At 29.2% G+C, this 21,573-nt stretch overlaps 1 protein-coding gene across 1 annotated transcript in view; it reads right to left on the bottom strand.

Moving 5' to 3' along the window:
• LOC123293030 (zinc finger protein basonuclin-2) overlaps nt 1-21,573 on the bottom strand; it is a 657,524-nt gene that overhangs the window by 515,432 nt on the left and 120,519 nt on the right. The window contains exon 4 of the mRNA XM_044873746.1: nt 19,686-19,788. Coding sequence (XP_044729681.1) covers nt 19,686-19,788 — 103 coding nt within the window. The remainder of the gene's footprint in view (nt 1-19,685; nt 19,789-21,573) is intronic.

Here is a 21,573-nt window from a genome sequence, read left to right as displayed (position 1 = left end):
GCTACGATGTGCTTTAATATTTTCTAATCATTTATATCATTTAATACCTTTGTAATATTTTAATATTATGACGTAATGTGGCAGAGAAGAGTGCAGTTGTATTATAAAATACTGAGTGTAACTCAACAGTTTCTATTTTTTTTAGTGTTGCCATAATGTGGAAAATTTAAAAAAATGTATATAATAAATTTTGTAATTTCTTTTAATATTCAAATTAAGTATTTCTGGCGTCTGAGAGACTGCGTTAACAAGTGCGTACTCCCCAAAAATATCCGAAAATTTTTGCCAATTTAATCGTCTTAAAATAGTATGAGCACCAAGGTAATTAGATTTTGGGTTGAAATTATTTATACCTTCTTTTCAACTTTGAAGTTAAATTTTGTTATAAATTCATGAATGTAGATGAAAAAAAAGGAATAAAATATTTTAATAGTTGCCTTGATTTCCGAAATATTAAAAGCTAAATATTACTAAACAAATTTTTCATTTTGCGATATTTTGAAAATTACTCCAGATATGGACAAATTTTTGTCTTACCTTTCGTCTTATATAATTGTCAAGTAATAATATAATTCACCATCAAAATTGAAAGAATATAATTTTTTTAATTTGTGTTTCCACTACCGTGCTCATACATCCTTAATTAGTCGGACACAACGGTTAATTTTTTTTTTCAATAATAATTTTATGTTTTGAACAAATTCATGAAAACATATCATCCATCTATCGTTTTACCATAATTTATTTATTTAAATAATTGCGCATCATTCCCTAAAATTTTCAGAACTGGTTTAGATTTAGTTTAACTTCATATAACAAGAAACTCAAGCTAATTATTTAAAATTAGCTTGAACGTACGTACACACAAACACACAGTTCTTCTCCAATTTGGTGTTAATACCTTGTCCTGACCATGAAGCGTAACGACCTGAACATGAAACGAAAATTTCGACTTCGAAAATCGGACCCATACAATAACTTATACTGAGAAGTTCATGTATATGAAATATATCAAGGTATTCTGAGTTTAATCCCAAGTTTGTAACGCTTAAAAATATAGATGCTGTTAACAAAATTTTGGTATAGGTGTTCATAAAATACCAAGTAAGTCCATTTCCGGTTTTCTGTCTGTCTATCTGTCGTCGGTCCGTCTGTCATCACGAACACTCAAAAACGACAAAATATATCAATTTGAAATTTTTACATCGTGCTCAGGCCGTAAAAAGTGAGGTCGAGTTCCCCTAAATCGAATCGAGCATCATAGGTTAATTGGGTGTTGGGTCCGTAAGACCTATCTTGTAAACCGTTAGAGTTAGAGAGTTTCATTGTAAATTATAAAAAAATAAACAACTTTTGTTTGAATCATTTTTTTGTAAACATCACTGTTTACCCACGGGGGCGCAAATTTTATAGTATGTATATTATATAGGAATATCATTTATGAATGTGTGGCTATCTTAAAGTGGATATCTTTCCTTACTTACATGTCATCAAAAAACAAACAATTGCGTCATCATCACTGTCTATACATGGTATTTCAATAATTTACTCAATCAATTGTTTTTTTCACTTGTTTTAATTTAAGTTAGGAATCTCTATTTGAATTACCTTTAAGTAAACACCCTGTATCCAAAGTTCTAGTTATGGATATAACCCTGTGTATGATTGTGAATTGTAATCTAATAAAAACATTTTAAAATGACATTCTTACTCACTAAAATCTATTACATAATACATAATATTTTTGAGGGTTACATATAATATTATGAACTGTTACTATACATATAGAACTGTATCTGCAGTAGCTGTATTCTGTGTGTTACATGATATGCGTATATGTATCTAATTTAATTTTCATACATTTATAAGCAGCATTATGCATTATGAAAATTTATTTTACCTTACATGCTACATTCATATCGTTTTTAGGGAGCAAATTAGTTATGTTTTTACGAATGACTGAATACAAATAATAAACGTTTCATTGCAGATAATTTTTTTGATGTTTTTATTTTGATGTTAGACACAAAAATAGATAATCAATTACGATAGGAAATTAAAATTTTCCAACTTTGCAATATACGCCAGTAAAATCTTACAGAAAAAAAAAATAACTAAAACCACAAAAATAAAAATATAAAATAATGGGGTTTAACCTCCGTTTATCTGACACACGTCTATAATAGAGGCCACTCATATCATTATTATTAAACTACGTCCGTATATAATTAATTGTATGATGTGGGTGGTTACTTCGTTCTTATTCAAGTGAAGATTTTGTGATCAATTTTACCGCCCCATTAATTATAATTGTTCACACTGCCGCTGCCTGGATTCGAACCCTCAACTTAATTCTAAGAAGATAAACGATTAAATTGCGTTTTAAACCTCTCGGCTATTTAGCAATAACTAAAATCACAAAACGAGATGAATTGTATGGTATGTTATTTGGACACCTCAGGGGAGTGTCAAACTATTTTTGCATGCAAAAAAAAAATTTTTTTCAACCTGCATAGTGTAAAAACTGAATATTTTCCAATTTTTTTCAATTTTTGCAGCTCAATTAAAAAACTATGGGCTTTAATTGCTACTATCATTCTGAAAGTTTCTCCGTATGTATAATAGTTTTTGAGATATGATGCTTGAAAAATTTACATGGTTTTCAGAAATGTTAAAATTTTTGTCTTGCTAATGTTAAACTGTTAGAGGTAGAGCAGAAGTTTAAATGTAAAAAATGTGCCGTATAAAAAAATAAACAACTTTTGTTTGAAACAATTTTTCGTAAATATCATTGTTTTCTCGTGAGGGGGCAAATTAAAGCAAAACTTTGGTGTTCATTTTCTCTAAAAATACAAAAGATAAAAATTTGTTGGTAGCTTCAACTGGTGATCCATATGAAATTTTTTTCTAGAAAATACTTTCAAAAAAGTTTTAAAATTTTTGAAAACTAGTACCAATTCAAAGTTATTTATTCAAAAATCTGCAATTTGTTGTCTAAAAACCACATGAGATGGTATTTTCTGTAACTATAGTTTCGTTTTCCTCCAAAAGTGATGATTGTATTTGGAAGTCGTAATATAAGAATGATTCGTTGACTATACAGTAAACAGAGGTATCGGAATTGTCCCACATAATTGCCCAACCAAAATATTTTGTCGATAGCCACGTTTATTTTGCAATTTTTCATGAGTCATTCTTATAGTACGGGCGCTAAATAACACCACCGCTGACCAAGGAAATCTTTTAGGATATTTTTGTACAATAAAGACACATTTCATTGATATCTCAATTATAGTTTTATGTATATGGATGGATATTGTAAATATTGTGAATTATTTATTTATACATGTTGTAAATTTGTATAAGGAAGATATTATTCATTATATTTTTAAAGTTTATGTATGTTTTTAAACTTGTTTTGTTGATTCTTTAATGTTGGTCGGTCGGTCGGTGCAATTCACTTCAGTCGTTTACATTATATTGACGATATTGTTTGTATTATTTACATTGGATGCAATATATACATTTTAAACACATATTATATTCAAAATGCACAATTTTACTCCGTGCGAAATAGATGCAAATTAAAGAAGAGGAAAAAAATAGCAACGCCACTCACCTATACATAGTCATACCTTTCAAGTTAAGCACAAAAATTTTTTCATATGCGGAGTAAAAAGGCGTGATTTCAGAAAAATGTACAATTTTTAGCTATTCCTCCGATAAATTTTGCCGGTGCGAAAAATTTGTACTAAACTCGAACTAGAAACATGTCTACGAACACTCCCCATTAAATTTATCCGTTTATCCTTAAAACCATTTTCAAACTGAACCGTTTTTTAATATCATCGCCAGTTTTTTTGTTTTTCGGGTTTAACTAGCTCTTGAAAAATAGCTTAGAACACTTTCCATTAAATTACCAATCATACTAAACAAAAAAAATCAAAATCGGTCTATCCGTTTAGACGCCGCAATGCCACAGACAAACCGACAGACAGACGCACACACATAGCGGTCAAACTTATAACACCCCTGTCTTTAGTTCGGGGGTTAAAAATACTGCAATTCAAAGTTGTAGCACATAAAATTTCTTATGCATTTATACAAGGTGATGCAAGTAATCAGAGCAGGATTTAATACTCAAATGGTAGACAACTTTAGAATAATGACAATATCTCAATACACTCATAGTCAGAAAAACGTTCTTTTCTAAAAACAAAGTTTTGTGATTTTAGAAAAAGATATTTTTGTGAATATTGTCAAAACATCTGCTTAGAAAAATTTAAACTTTCAATGTACCTACTGTATCTACAAGGTAAAAATTTGTTTGGGTATCTATGTCAGTATCGGTGCCATTCTGTTTTGACCATGGAGGGAATGGTAACTTTAGCTAAAGTTATATGGGACGAGTTAATGTAGTATGGGACTGACACCCACAGTGTACGACAATGACAATACTTCGGGTGGATAGCTCTAGTCAATACTATACTAACATAAATACTATAGTATCTGTCTCTATACCATACCAGCATTATAGTAAATGTCATACATTCCGTACCATGTAGAAAAGGAAGGATTCCCGGGAAAAAGTATATTGAGAAATTGCCATTATTTAACATTATCAACCGTTTGAAGATTTTAAAATTATCTACCGTTGCAACTTGGACCACTTTGTAAAGTCAGCTTTGCAATCTTTTGTTATAGCACTACCAAACCCCGCAAGGGAATGCGTACGTTATAGTGCAGAAAAAAACAAAAATTTGGAAAAATCAAAATATAGCTGAGAGTTTTTTCCCTAAAATACAGCATAGGTTTCTTGTAAATTGTCATAAACTACGTAAAACTAGGAAAATTGTGAATTTTTCAGAAATCACCCTTTTTTTCCTAAGCATGTACAAATATAAAGTTTTTGTTTTACAAATAAATGTATTAACCTGAGTATAGCTAGCAAGAAAAGGCATAATTGCCTTTTTACTTCAGAAAGTCGAAGATATTTGATCTAATTCGGATGGAGTATTACAGAAATAATGCGTACTACATGTAATTTATTTATGTTCTGAAGATCTTGTTAAAACAAGTACTTGTTTATTATAATGTTAAACTTAATACAACAATTTTCATAAAGAGACTTTATTATTATTGAGTTGGTATTCCTGTTCTATATCTTATGCATACAGCAATCTTTAAATATGTACAGAAACAAAAATTTTTTTTTAATCTTCGGGATCCCATTTCTGGAACTTAGTAAAGGAATGTAATATCAAAGTTCTACCAAGAAGAATGCCCTTCTACTACATCATAAGTTTTCAATCGAGTATCCGTTGAATTTCAAGGAAATTACAACCACTATATAACAGTTTTCCTTTTTGTAGATTATACATCATCCTTTTATTTGTTTGAATTTCCATAAAATAAGGCGAATTCATGCGATTAAATAAATAATTAAAAAATCAAAAACCCGACTACGTTAATTAAAATCTTAAAAGAAAGGAACAAATCGAGTAGATCACATGATCACATAGAGACTTAAACAGTCGCGGTCCATTAAAATCTAGGCCGACTCAAATCATTCCAATATTGGACCCCGACTGTTGAAGTCGGTATGTAAACTGCTGGACTTGTTTCTTTCAGACTTAATTTGGCGCAGTCGGGATTTTAATTTTTTGAATTATTTATTTTACTTTAGACTTTTTAGTGTTTCTACATTACAAAAACCCTCTTACTTTACTATATTAACACTTTTCGAACTAATTTATGATTTCTAATTAGCACTAAATTATTTTTATCAATTCAGATGAAGAATTCTTACTTCACGAATAGAAAAGTGAAGATGATTTTTAATTTTCTTTACTAGTATGACGGTATGGACCTTTAAAATTTCTTATTAAACAAAGAGGAAGATACCCACTAGCGGCGTCATACGTAGGTATCGCCATAGAGATTGCATATAAAACTTTGTTTTGCTAAAAGGAGATGGGCAGCCTTTGAATGTAAATGCAATCCTAGATTGCTTATAACTTTTTCGTTTTTTAATCAATTTTAATATCACTTTCTAATTTTGCTATGGTATTAAGTCTAATTTAATATTTTTATGAGTAATATGGCCAATTAGACATCAGAGTTTTCCTTTATTTAAACATATAAGTTATACAAGATGTCTAAGCTACATATGGAAATCTTGTTTTTTATATGGTTTACGAAAAAAAAGTTACTAAGTTATAAAAGTATTCACTTTCGAAAATATTAACATTAAGGTATTCACTCTTGACATCGAAAGTTCAACAGGAATGGAACAAAATGTTTTTTCCCAAAATGGCAGCACTTCTGCGCTCGAAATTTGTAAGGATTTTGTATATTTACATTTATTTAGTGATATTGAAACCTTTTTAAACTCGATTACCTGCATTATTGGAGGATTATTTTCAATAGAGGATTACTTTTTTTTTAATAAGCCAAAAATTTTTGACTGGTACTGGGAAAGAACTACCTTAATACCATGTCTACAAATGTCAATATTGCATTATATAACTAAAAAGGCTACTATTACGTTTCTTTATAAGGTCATAAAATAAATTAGTTAAACAATTACGTTGCTGTACATCCATAATTTTTAATATTTTTTTTTAAATGATATATTTTTCCATTTAATTAAAGACTATAATTTTTTTTTTTAAATTATGATTATGATGAATAGGTAGTAAATTCAATCAGCAACAAACTACTGCATACGTACATCTATATTGAAATATCATAATAATCAATTTAAATTTTTAATTGTGTAATCAAACTATAACATGCAATTATTGTGAATTCAATTAAAATATATTACATAGCTACCCGATGATATATCATCAATTCATAGAATTAAAAATTCTCTATTTAATTAGATATTTTGTTAATTAAGTTTTTTTTATGCGAAAAAAAAAATGTTTTCTATGCCTACAATATATAGGGTAAGATGTAGCACCTATACAATCAAATGTACCTGAAATCTTCTGTAGTTTCGATATTCTAGTAACAGATATTGGTATTTACTAGGGTATTGTATTGATTGTTAAAGTTTTTTTTTTTTTTAATTCGAATTAACTAAAATTAAAATTTTAACTAAATCAATGCTTTAGATGCAAAAGTACCTTTTATTTGGCAATTATAACAAAAATTTTTTTTGGTCATATTCGTCATTAAAAACCCAATTATTTTATTTTTTTGTGTAATTTCTTATCTCTGCTTGCTTTTGTTTCGATGTTAGGAGATTTTAGAATTAGAAGAAACAAATTTTCACTGGAAAATTGCTTGCTGTTTTTTTTAGCCTTATCTTAGTCTTTAAAGAAAAGGCGCAAAATTTATTTTTATTCATGGTATATTCTTAGATCTTTCATTTGTGGTATTCCATCGTATTAAATATGTTATGCGAATAAATAAAATTAAACACTTGTATTTTCCGCTTAGCCACTTTATTATAATTTATACGGCGACATGTTTCGGTTTTTACTCTATATTCAACTTTTTTCATAACTTAGTTATAAAATACTAAAACTTTGCCCTGTAACAAACAATTTTACCGAGAAAAAAGAGGCACATAAACAAAAAGCTTTGAGTTTGATATTTTTGATGAAAAATTGTTACCTTTTTTAACAGGAAATATGAATCACAAATTTTTAATTATATTAATAGAAACGTTTACATTAACCACTAATTAATAAAGCACAAACCTTCGTTTTCAATATAATAAAATAATCCTTTCTATAATCTATTCTATAATAAAAGAATCCTTCAATAAAAAAAAAGAAAAAAAATTGCACTAACAAACGCAGTAAACGTAAACGGAATGGCACGGTAAATCGAGAGCAACAACATTAATAGCATTCATCCGTAATAACAGGTAGATTACGGCTTACAAAACAGGCAAGGGGGAAGGTTGGCGTAACTTAAGTGACCTGTTTGTGATGGAGTGCTTATCTAACTACATCATAAAACAAATTTCAATGCAAAGCAAAAGAGTTAAGTTTTCTGACTTTTGTCTGGAAATTTGGTATAAATACTCCACTGTGCACTGGTTATTGGTCAGTATTAAAATAAAATAAAATAAAAATAACAACAATAATAAAAAATTAAATAAATAAAACAATTAATTCTATGAAGGCTTTGTTGACTCTTCCGACTGTTGGTCTGAACCATTCTCCAAAGTAGAACTTAAATACTTTGTCCTAGATGAATTGATGGCAGGACATGCAACTAAAAAGTGCTTTAGGTTGTCACTTCAATAACTATTACACATCTGACAATTGCCTTCTGATAATTTCTAAAATTATCATTAAAATAGTTTAAAATAGAAGCTATATCTAGTGAAATATTTTGATTTTGCATTTTTTCTGGACGATCAGAGTACTAGGAAATGAATGACTTTCAAAAACCCAAAAGTGTAAATTTTGATTCTAGGTACTACACTTTCTCCGTGTTTTAAACTGTAACCATCAATTTATGGTGTATTTATTACCTAATTGGGCGATAGAGGTATTTCACATAAAATGAATTTTTGATTGTAGATGCTTTTTATTGGGTCAAGATAAGATAATTGTTTCATCATTCTTTATTTTATATTTTGCTAAATTGAATTATATACCTATACAACTAAACACCGTATTCTTTCGATAACTTAAACCACTATAAAACTAAACTAAAACCTCTTTTACTTTAAATCAAAGCCTCTATAACTTAAACGTATACGATATTCCTTATCCTTCAATGTATAAAAAATAATAACTAACATGTAACACAATATGTATAGTGGATTAAAAGCCAGGCCAAAAAATTTTTTTTTTGAATTTACTAAAGCTGCTCATTAGAGAATTGGTTAATGTAGTTGTGTACACACGCATACTGCGGCCAGTCAAGCGAACGATAGAACAGGGGTCAGATGTATGCTATCGAAACGGTTAAGTTTTAGGTGGACTAACATGAATATACTAAAGCTGAAAATTGTTATACAGCAATTTGCTGTATAACAATTTTCAGTTTTTAATAAATTCATTTAAATACCACGAAAATCGTAAATGAATCTTATCTATTCATTGTTCATAAATGAGAGCCAAGTGACCAGCCTTATTCTAACGTTTAACTTACTGACTGTCATAACTGTAAATTACTACATATTTATTTATTGTTCATAAATAAGGGCTGACTGACCAGCCCTGTTCAAACGTTGAACCGACTGACTGTCATAACTGTTATCTATATGCAATTTACGAACTGTAAAACAATTTTCTGCTTTAATAAATTCATTTAAAAACAACGTAAATCATAAATGTATCTTATCTATTTATTGTTATCAATAAGAAGTGACTGACGAGCCCTGTTCTAACACGTAACTGACTGACAATCATAACTGTTATTTATGGGCAATATACAATCTGTATAACAATTTTCAGATTTAGTAAATTCATTTTAGTACCACGTAAAACTTAACCGTTTCGGTAGCATATATCTGACCCCTGTCTGTTTGACTGACCGCAGTATGCGTTTGCACACAACTACTATAACCAAACCTCAAATTATCAGCTTTGGTAAATTCAACGAATTTTTTTTGCCTGGCTCTTCCATTATAGTCAATAAACAAAGAACATAAACAAATCTCACTTAGTTAAAATATATACCATTCAAAACTCTTTTATTTAAACCGCTTAAAAAGTAGATAAATTATTTAATATTTTCCTTGGTTTTTAACTTATCAAGATGCTACTTTATTTTCTAGAAAAAATCGAAGGAAAAAGTTTAATCGTGTCCTATTCGAATAATAGAGTCATAGGGACAATAAAGTTTTGGTTAGGCAAGCTCTAAGAACTCGACTCGATTAACCAATATAGAAGCAAGCTTCCATTAATTTTAACAATTACTTCATCAATTATTGCATGGGTGGTTATATTACTTATTATGTATCCAAAATTTTAAAAACTCTTCGGTAAAAGTATCATTGTTTTTAAACTAGATTTCGTATCTGAAACAAACTTTCAAAAACTATAACGTCGAGAAATCTAATTATTTTCTGAAATTTTTTATCTCTTTTGAAATTTTGCGTCAAATATTAGGGAAAATTATGGAAACTCCTATGCCTATCGCTGTAACTGTATCATATATGTATCAACATATCAACATGAATGGAAAATATTTGTTTCGAGTAGGTACTTTTACAGTTTACATATGTAAAATCATGTTAGGAAATTGATGTAAATGACAGTTGTTATTCTGATTTTATAAAATACAGTATAAACTACAGTTTATGCCTACTTAGTACAGTACGAATCGGCGCATGAGTACAAAAAACGGTTCCATGTCAATTTTTATATACAATTTTCTTCAAATTGTCCTAATGATGATATAAATGTGTATTATCTTTCCTTAATAAAAATGCGAAGATTATTAATTATGCCTCGGCAAATGATTTTTAGCTTATTTGAACAAAAAGGGTCTCTTACAAATTTTCTCTAAATCTAATAGTTTCAGTTATATTAATAATTAAGCGTTCGCGAAAATGCGAAAAAGTAAGCTCTTCTGTTTTAATAAATAATTAAGTGCTTGCATATCTGCGAGAGTGAAAGAGAGAATAGAAGAGCTTACGATAGAAGAGCATACGATAAAATAGTAGGCTAAAAGGCCATGGAACTTTGTTAAGAGATATTTGAAGAATACTTAAAAAATTTTACATTTAAATTTTTGGTTTTTGATATTGTTTTTTAGGATTGAAAGAGACCGCATTTTTTCGGCCACAACTTTAAATAGTTAATATCTTTGAAGCTATTGGTTTTAGTGAAAAGTCGTTAGACATCTTTTTTGTTCTAAACTGTCCAAAATTCTTTAGATTATTCCCCGAGAGATAATAAATAATTTTTGCAATTGTAGAAAGGAAAATTTTTTAAAAATTTTCCAACCAGGCAACATGTTTTTATACCATCATTAGGACAATAGGGGATCGGATAAATTATTTTTATAACTTCAAATGAAGAATCCTCACTTCACGAATAGAAAAGTGAAGTTGGTTTTTAAAAATCTTTACTATAGTATGCAAGATATGAGTAAGATACCTACTAGTGACGTCATACGTGGGTGTCACCATAGAGATTACATATAAAACTTTAATTTGACAAAAAGAGTTGGGCAACAATCTTTGAATGCTTATTAGCTTCATCGTTTTTTAATCAATTTTAATTTCAATTTCAAATTTTGTCATGTTATTAAGTCTAACTTTACATATTTAGGAGTAGTATGGCCAATTCGACATCAAGATTATCCTCAATTCGAAGAGAATTGTAAATAAATTTAGGTTTGCATTCATTCGCCAATTCGTACTGTACTAACTGTTAAATAGTTAAATATATAGTGGTGATTGGCGCGTTGTTGCATTTAACATAACATAAAAAACCCTAGGGCTTAATGGTGGCGTGCTGCCATCTATTAACGCAATCACTCTTCATGTACCGGATCTAATCGCAGATTATAATACTCTACTATTTACCATTCAGAATAATATAATACCCACACTTATTTTTAACTGTATACCTATAGCGTATAGGATTGGGTACATATGCTGGATGGATTTATAGAAAACTACAAATATTAAATTTAAACAAAATGCCTATTATCACATAAATGCCTTCGAGGGCTTTTTTAGAACAATTATTGTTTTCAATGATTTTATTCCAATTTTTCGATTTTCAGTATCGACTGCAGTTTAAGTTCATTCAATAATGTTATCAATATGGCAGTCATAAGCAGATTTAAAACTGAAAATAACATAAAATTAAAAATTTATGGAAGCCCCCGACATTAAATCGGGTCTTATCGATTTGTTTGGGGATTCGTAGATCCTAAACGGATGAACAGATTTTGATGTTTGTGTTTGCTTCAGTGATAATTTGATCAAGAGTATTTATTCTTAGCTATATTTCAAGAAAATTTGCTCAGCCGTTTGAAGATCATTACCTCTTATCTAATTGTTATCAGGTACGGAACCACAAATTGGTACTTGAATCATGGCTAAGAACACGCTTCATCCGTTTAGTAGCTATGATGCCACAGACAAACATACAGATACACAGATACACAAATTCACGAAAAGGGTGGACTATTTTTCATTAGACTGTATATTCATGCATTTGAACGATATTGTTATAAATTACAATGTTTTCTTTATAAACATCTATTTATTCAACGCCTGTTGAAACCAACTTTAATCTTGTTATCGTAGATCGTAAATGATTTTCCAAATAGATTAAAACCATATTAAAATTGTATAATATTTGATCGGATCGACAATTTCGAAAAAAAATTTCATGAGGAGTGTTGTTGAGGCCTTTTAAATTTTCAATTATTACAGAAAAAAACGGACAGTAAAAAAGGTTACTTTAAAAGGTCTGTTGAAAGGAGTATTAGAGTTAACTTAGTGGAAAGTTTACTTGTATATAATCTTTATTTAGCAACTTTGAAATTGTAAATGCATTTTGTTAATAAATTTTACACAAACACTCTTCTGTTTTGTAAAACAGAATTTAGAATTCGAAAGATCTCGAATAATTAGCATTGAAGAAACAAAATTACTAAAGTAATTTTTACAGATTTAGTTCAACCTGATTGTAAATTAAAGATTTATTATCAAAGGTAAATTTACTTTATACTTTTCCTTTATTAAAATTAAATTATATTTTAAATTAGAATCCACTAGAATTTTCGAATATTTCCTTCAGAATTATTTGGAATTCAAACATAATACAAAATTCATTCATTTTTCATAGGATTCTTACCACAATTTTATTTTGCATTCAGGACTAAAATATTAAGGTACTCATTGAAGTGTTTGTCGTAAATGTTGTCCTGTTGGAAAGTATTTGGCATAAATATATTTCACTATAATTTGTCATCTGGCTAGGTTTTGTCTAAAATTTAACGTCAAAGGTCTTATTAATCACGATTTAATCTGAGAGTTCAGTTCTTAGATTTATTTACTCTAAATAAAGCCACATTACAAGGCATCTTATAAAAGATCATTTATTATTTTTAGATATTATGAATACGGAACTACTTATACACAATCTAAATAATTATCATATTCCAATAATAAGTTCATATCTACATATATTTTATTTAATAAAAAAAAATTATTTAATCGTATAAAGTTTATCCTTGAAATAATTATTACATTTATTTTGGTATATTATATTTTTGTAATTTAATTAATTTGTCAAATTCATGTTTGTTACATTTATAGATATTTATTTTTTTTTTGTATCTGTACCCAATTTATAATTGTCAAATTGTATACTGATTGGTTTTGACTTGACCTTCTGTTTCAATTCACAAAAATGGTATCTATTATAGAAATATTATTATAATAATATGAAATTGAAAACTTATAGAAACCCCCGACATAAAATCAGTTTGGCATCAAATCATAATGCCAATGATTTGTTATAGTAGTTCATAAACGGATGAACCGATCGAGAGTGTTCTTAGCTGTAAGTGCAAAACTACGTTTTGCAAGCAAAAACCAAGTTGTGTTCTAAATTTTCGGACAAGTTTCAGTTTTTCACCTATAACGCAGGCAGCATAACTTTATTTTGCTTGTAAAACGAAGTTGAACACTCCCCTCTAGGGTCCAAATAACATCCTAAAAAAAGCAGGTTTACATTTATTTTCGAAAATTTTGAAGTAGGAATTTTCTAAAAAAAGGTTTCTTTTGTTGAAGCTACTTACTAATTTTTATCATTCTACCCTTCATATTTTTTGAGAAAATTCACACCAAAGTTGTCAATTTTTTGTAAGGAACACTTTTAACATTAAAACTTTTTGCTAACTCTAACAGTTTACTCAAGAAAAACTCAAAATTTTAACATTTCTGAAAACCATGTAAATTTTTCAAGAATCATAGCTGTGGGTTGGCTTAAATTGTTTCAAATTTAATACTTTCAAAAAGATAGTGGCAATTGATGTCAAAAGCTCATAGTTTTTGAATTGAACCGCAAAAAGTTCGAAAATTTCGAAGATTTTCACAGATTACGCAGGTGGCATAACTTACTTTTGTGATTTTGGTTTTTTTATGAAAGATTTTGTCAGCGTAATATTGTAAACAAAAATATTATAAATGGATGAACCTTGAAATTAAAACATTCAAATTTTTTTTTTAAACAATTGTGATTTAATTGCACTTTAATTACAGATTTAATATTAAACAACAATTTATATACATTGAATGTATGTATAAAGGTAATCAATTATATTCAACTAATTGTGATTTTATTACTGTAAGGTATGAAGTGAAAAAACAATAATTTTTTCAAGTTAAAATAATATTCAGAATTATAACAAAATTTGTATAATTACTTTCCATTGTAAACAAGCAAAATCTTAAACAAGTGAAAACAACCAATTGGCTGAATTAATTATTGAAATACCATGTATAGACAGTGTTGATGCCGCAATCGTTTGTTTTTCGACCTTAAATAAAAAAAGATATCCACTTTTAAATAGACACACACACATAACTGATAATCCCATTTATGTCCACAGTTATGTTTACAAACAAAAGTTGTTTATTTTTTTATAAGGAACATTTTTTCCACTTAAACTTTTGTTCTATCTCTAACGGTTTACAAGATGGGTCCTACGGACCTAAGACCCTATTGGTCCTATATTGCTCATTTACGAACTCGACCTCATTTTTTACATCTTGAGTACGCTATAAAAATTTCAGCTTGATATCTCGATTTTCGTTTTTGAGTTAACTTGTTGACAGACAGACAGACAGAAGGACAGACAGACAGACAACCGGAAATGAACTAATTAGGTGATTCTATGAACACCTATACCAAAATTTTGGTTCGTAGTATCCATATTATCAAGCGTTACAAACTTGGGACTAAACTTAATCTACTATATATTTCATATATACATGGTATATTATAAAATTGCAATTCCCATTATTCTTACTTCTAGGAGATAACAAAACGAACCTTCTGTTTTGAAAAAAGTCATGTTCAAATATCATTTTATCAAACTATTTTTATAGAGAGTGTTCTATTATTTAATGCAGAACTTTTGCTTCCTGAATAAGCTGAGAATAAAAAGAATAAAACGCTTTATGTGAAATTTGAATCTGTGACCGTAGTTACGATACAATAAACCCACTCTTATATTAAGAAATTAAAAAAATATATTCATCAAAATAAAATTCATCCAATAAACTACTACTTAAACATAGTATGTGTTTTATCATAGTGTGAAGGAATGGCCTAAATGCAAAATTACTATAAAAAAACTCTATTTGGCCACTTATATTATTACAAAAACTAACCCATAAAAACCAAGTTTTATCAGACTACCTTTTGTTGTAATTAAATTTTGTACGAAACCTATCGTGTGAATTTCAAATACAAACCGGACTATGTATATTGCGTTGAAGTTGTAAGTTGGTACGAAGTATAAGATTTTGTTTAGAGTTTCTTTTTTTTTTTTTAATTTCGCATATAGGTCACTCCTTCACACTATGATAAAACACATCTTCATGGAGATTATGAATAATAAATAATTTTTCAGAAAGAAAAAACCATCATCTTTGTTTCTCTCACGTGAAAGACGTGTTTAGTCCCTACCGTGATTCATTAAGGAAAGAAATACCCGAAAAATAAACTTTCGAAAACGTCTACTAGCCCTCGTACCATAACACATAAAATATCTGGTAAAAGAGACAAACAATATGATTATTTAAAATGAAAAATAATATAATATAAATAAAAAACCAATTTGTATGATCGACACGTTTAAAATTTGAAAAACGTTTTATGACCACATATGGCGTATATCGTAGACCTGCTACCAAATAGATATTGGAAGTAACTTATACATAAGCTTATAAATATATACGCTTGTACTGTACATTGGTCAAGATACTTATTGTCCATTCCAACGAACAACTAAATTCCAGTGTGCAAGTTCTTTACCGATTATTACCGGAACCCCAACTCACACTTGAAACTTCAGAACACTCTTCATTAAATTACTTTTTTGCTTAAAGTTTTTTCCTGAACTGAAAGTGGTATGAACGGAAGTGAAAAATTCACGAAATACGAAAAACATGTAACCTGACCTACAATTGACCTATAAGCTTACTAATGATTATGTTTCTTCGAAAAGTGGTCTAGCTAGAAGAAGAATACGCACGCAGAAAGTCTTTTAAACTTTCGTTTTGAAAAAAATCGTTAATTATAATAAGTTAAGCTCACATGGTTTGGTTTGAAATGAGAAATCTTTGTGGATTTTCTTCTTGTCGCTTTTCGTGTCAAAGTTTCGAAAATTATTGAAAAAATTATTGGGTATCAAGTCGTCGATCCTGTGCAGAGTTTCACATAAACACACTCTAAATAAACAAAGAAAAACCATTCGATATTCCCTGTATCAAAACCTTTAATAACTTTATGGCAGCTATAAGCAATTTTTCATAACTTATTTACCTAAATTATTCATCAGAAAATCAAAAATAGATATCCTTAGTGAATTGAGTGGTCACTTTTCGGAGGTAGAAAAACACGCAAATACAATATAAAACGTGATGAAAAATGTGATATTACATGGGCCAGTGTGTTGGGTTGGGCAATGGTATAAGGTTATTTTTTTTCTCTATTCTCCATTTAACAGTTTTCTTTTACCATATCACCCATTATTTTCTATTCATAACAAACGACCATCACCATCTCTAACCAAAAGTGAGAAAAATACACTGTGATTTAATAACACAGAAAATATTTTTTTCTGATATTGTTAAACAATAGCTACTTTCAAGTGGACAGAATTTGAACGCCAGAAAGCCAATTTTTCTGGTATTTTAAATGCTATCCGAGCAGAGAAACAAATAATAGTACGGGGAAGTAAATTTCGGCGGACAAATTTACTTTATCATTTGACATTTGTTTCATTGCCGGTTATCAGTTACAGAAAAAATAGCGTGTGTACTTCGTAGGAAAAGCACATTCCCGAGCTCCTATGGATGCTAGCCACGGCTGAAGCGTCGGTCCGGACTATTCCCTGGTCGTTCGGGAATGTATTGCTTTTCCTAATAAAATACAAAAACTCCTATTTATGAAACAGCACTTTGTGACAATCATCTTATATTATTACTCAGAATACAAAATTCTCATTAGGAGAGATCCGCGGTAAACTGGCGAGCACTTTGCAAGGCGATGGCGAATGATCAAATTTGTTGAATTAAAGATTACTGCCATTTATTTCTGAACATTTTTAAGCGAATGATTTTGCAATTTGACCATTTACTTGTAAAAATACTAACATAAAATTCATAATAAGTTTAGACCCAAGTTGTAACGCTTAAAAATATTGATGCTACCAACAAATTTTGATATAAGTGTTAATAAAATCACCTAATTAGACCATTTTCGCTCTGTCTGCCCGTCTGTGCGTGTGTACACGATAACTTAAAAACGAACAAAGATTTCAAGCTGAAATTTTTATATCATGGTCAGGGCGTAAAAAGTGTTCATCTTGTGATAGAACAAAAGTTTAAATGTAAAAAATATTTATTATAAAAAAATAAACAACCATTTTTGAAATATTTTTTCGTAAACATCACTGTTTACCCGCGAGGGCGCAAATTGTATAGTATGTATTATATAGGAATATCAGGTATGCATGTGTGACATGCATGTATGTATGTGAAATGTAACAGTGTAATCAACACTGTCTCTGCATGGTATTTCAACAATTAATTCAGTCAATTGTTTGATTTCACTTGTTTTATATAAAATGAAAACTTTATCAACTTAATGATAGTTGCAATAAAATTTTCTGATGCTTCTTCTTCCGATAAAATTATTAGTCCCTTTTTCAAGAACGGTTACTTGAAAATATTTTCAGCTGCATTTTTAACATTATATTGTTTTTAAAAACAAAAAATTTCATAAGATCGTGCCTTCGCAAAAGAAAAATTAACTTTTCAATATTGTATAATTGTTAGAAGTGTAACCTGTAAAAAAGCTTTGTCTATGAATTGAAAAGAAAAAGACAACATTACATACACAATATTTTCTCATATGATATTCATTGATGTTGTTCCCATGGGATACATATTTTTCCACATGGAACAAACTCATTCCCCATTCTTATTAGCCTGGTATACAACCCTTACCACTACGTCATTTCTTTTGTAAAATATATTATTTTCATTTTTCTATATTCTATATGCTAGACTTTTTACAAAAAAAGAATGTGAGAAAAGAACAACCTTTTTTCGATGTTTTTTTCTGGAATATAAGTACCTTAGGTAAGTAAGTAGTTTTCTTGGAAATCGACAAACAAACGCCTTCTCGTCATTGAATGGTAATAACATATAAAGAAGAATGTTTTGGATAGAAAGAGATACAAGGATTATTACAAGTGGATCTTATAAAACATCAAAGGTAACATCAATCATAAGACTATTTTTTTTATCATTTTCCGAAAATTACTCCCAGAATTTTCTATTTAAATATTCAATGTGTATATTGTTAACTCTTTGTCGAGTAATTTCATTAAAGATCGTCAAATGAAGTAGTTTGATTTGTAAATAAAACATAAAAAAGGAAATGCCTTAAAATTCAAAACCGACATTTACGACGTTTCACTGTTGAATTAGAACTTTTTGAAGATCCGTGTGTAAGAATTCATATAATAAATGTAAATAGCCGATCTGGAAACTAAAAGCTAATTAGAGATGTTCGAGCGCCAGGACAATTTTGGATAAATTGATTGTATTTATATATGAAGTTGGAATAAGATTAAACCAATTCTAAAAATTTTACGGGGGATGGGGGTCGCCTGTCTGATTATTTTAATAAATAAATGGCTCCAAAAGTAGTCATATTAAACATTGGTCTTACGGGAAAACGGTAGATGGATGATATGTTTTTACAGATTTCTCAAAGCTAGTCGGTGTAATTAAAAAAACAAATTTAAATTAAAGTTGTGCCCGACTAATTAAGGATGTATGAGCACGGTAGTGAGGCTACAAATTTAAAAAAATATATATTAATAAATAACAAAAATTTTCAATATCTGTAATTTTCAAAATAGAAAAATGAAAATTTTGTTTAATTATTTGGCTTACGATATTTCGAAAACCTAGGCAGAAATCGAAAAATTGTATTCTTATTTCTCGTCAACATTCATGAAGTTATAACAAAATTCATCATCAAAGTTGAAAATAAGGTACAAATAATTTCAAAAACAAGTTTAAACATGCCTTGGCGCTCGTACTACCTTAAATAATAAATGAAACAAAGATAAATTATTCGTATTACATATTATGGAATACCAAAGCTGTTTGGAACTGGGGGGGTTCGATGGAGGTGATATTGCAGCTTGTAGTAGTCATAAAATTTGATATCGTGCTGATGAAAGTATTCGACAATTTCAAACTAATGTCGACATATTTACAAAAGCCTAAACAATCGCAAAACCTATCGCTATCATATCGTTAATATACTTAATTACTGTCCAACAACTCACACTTTGACCTGTAAAACTATAAATTTTCTCACAAATTTATTACACAAATTATTTTCGGTTAATGTAGGCCATGCAACAAGAGAGCGAACTCTTGAAAAAATTTATTGCATGATGTCTAAAATCTTAATAAAATGTTCACTTACCGTGAGGTACCCAGCCATGTTTACACGTATCACAATAGCGTAGATGACGTTTACCAGGAACAAAGCAGTTGCAACTACAATTTGGTACTGTACATCGAATCGCCTGCAATTAAAAAGATATTCGAATTAAAAAGATATATTAGAAAAAAAAAAGTTATTTTTTTAAATAAAAATGTGTATGAAACTGTTTTGTTAATTTTAATTTAATCAGTCGGAAAACGGTGAATAGTTTCGGGTAAATGAGGGAACGATAGTTTGTTATCGGATGATGAACGGATGAGTTAACAACTTATTATTTTTTTCTTTGAGTATAAAATTGGGTAAAACTGTTATTCGCTTTTATTCAACACTGGTTATCTCCGATTCATTTTGTACATGATAAAATGACTAACCATATTTAAATCTTTATAACAGCATGATTATGAAAAATAATAAAACTTCCTCCAGCATGAAAAATACTAACAGTGGAAAAAAGTAAAAAAAAATTATTTTATTTATTTTCATAATTATTTTCACAAGTAGTTAAAATAAAAGTAAAATAATAAAATGGCATTCAAGAGACTACGTTTGAATATGCAAAATAAGAACAACTCTTTCGTATATTTCGATATTATTATTAAATATAAAAACTGTATAATAACTATGTACAGTGATAGTCGAATAAAACGTTCTTGACAAGATGGACAAAATACTATATGAATTTCTATGCCATTCCTCTTTAAACTATGCCTCATGGCTAAGAATTTTTTTTTAATAAATAAAACCATTAATTCGTTAACTTGCTGTGAACTATATGTTCGATTATTGTGACAAATGTGACCGAGAGCCAAAGTGGCCGAGCGGTCTAAGGCGATAGTTCTAGCCCGTTTGTCTACTTAGACTTAGGTTCGGCTTAGCTGCGAGTTCAAATCCAGGCAACGACAGTGTGAACAATTATAAATAATGGGGGTCATAGAATTGATCACATTATCGTCGCTTGAATAAGAACGAAGTAACCGAGTCCGCCCACATCATAAATGTAATTGTAAATATGGATGTAGTAAAATAAATAAACATTAACAAATAATGATGCGGATAAGACATTCTTTAAAAATCAGGATCTAATATTAAGTGCAAACACTTAATAGCCCCATGCTTCGAAGGTCCATAAAAGAGAAATAATATTTTCTTTTAATAGTTTCCAGTACCCCAAACAAGATTCTGCTTCTCAAAGCGTAAGAAATCGTGCGCAAACATTAAGAAGTCGTTTTTTTCTTCAAAAATCATGTGCTTGATCTCTAAGCTCTAATAATAACTTACCATGAAAAGCCTGAGGATTCGAAGGTGAGAGAATCGGGCACCAGATACGTTTTAGATTAATTCTGTCGCACTCTTCGTTCTCAGCGACCCCAAAACCCCGAGTAACAAGTTTGGAATCGTTTTCGTCACTATTATCCGAATTGTGAAGTTAGTATATATACGGTTAATTCAAAATGAATATTATTTATGCAAATTGCATAGTTTTAATTTCTTATAAATCAAGTTCATCACACATCTCTCAAAGAGAATTCACTTAACTTTATAGAGTCATACCCTGATTATTTACTTTCGTCTGCTATTACTTTGATCAGTTTTATATATACAAAAGTACCAAGATTCTGAAACCTTAATACTAAGTATTGTATGTAATACTGATATACACTGAAATAAATTACGTTATAGTTAACTTATCCTGTAAATTAAATAGTATAAATACGTAAAAGAAAACTCCCATTTATATATTTAACAGAAAGAAAAGTAAAACTTAATAATAGTATAGAAGTAGTACCACTAGAGACTTGGGAAAATATACACTTTACAACTTACAATTTTAATAAAAACAGTCGACTTTTAATTAGGCCCAGGTTGA

The sequence above is a fragment of the Chrysoperla carnea genome, chromosome 2 (genome assembly GCF_905475395.1).
Source record: "Chrysoperla carnea chromosome 2, inChrCarn1.1, whole genome shotgun sequence".
Lineage (NCBI taxonomy): Eukaryota > Metazoa > Arthropoda > Insecta > Neuroptera > Chrysopidae > Chrysoperla > Chrysoperla carnea.
The sequence above is the reverse complement of the archived record's forward strand: the minus strand, read 5'-3'. Positions and strand labels throughout refer to the sequence as shown.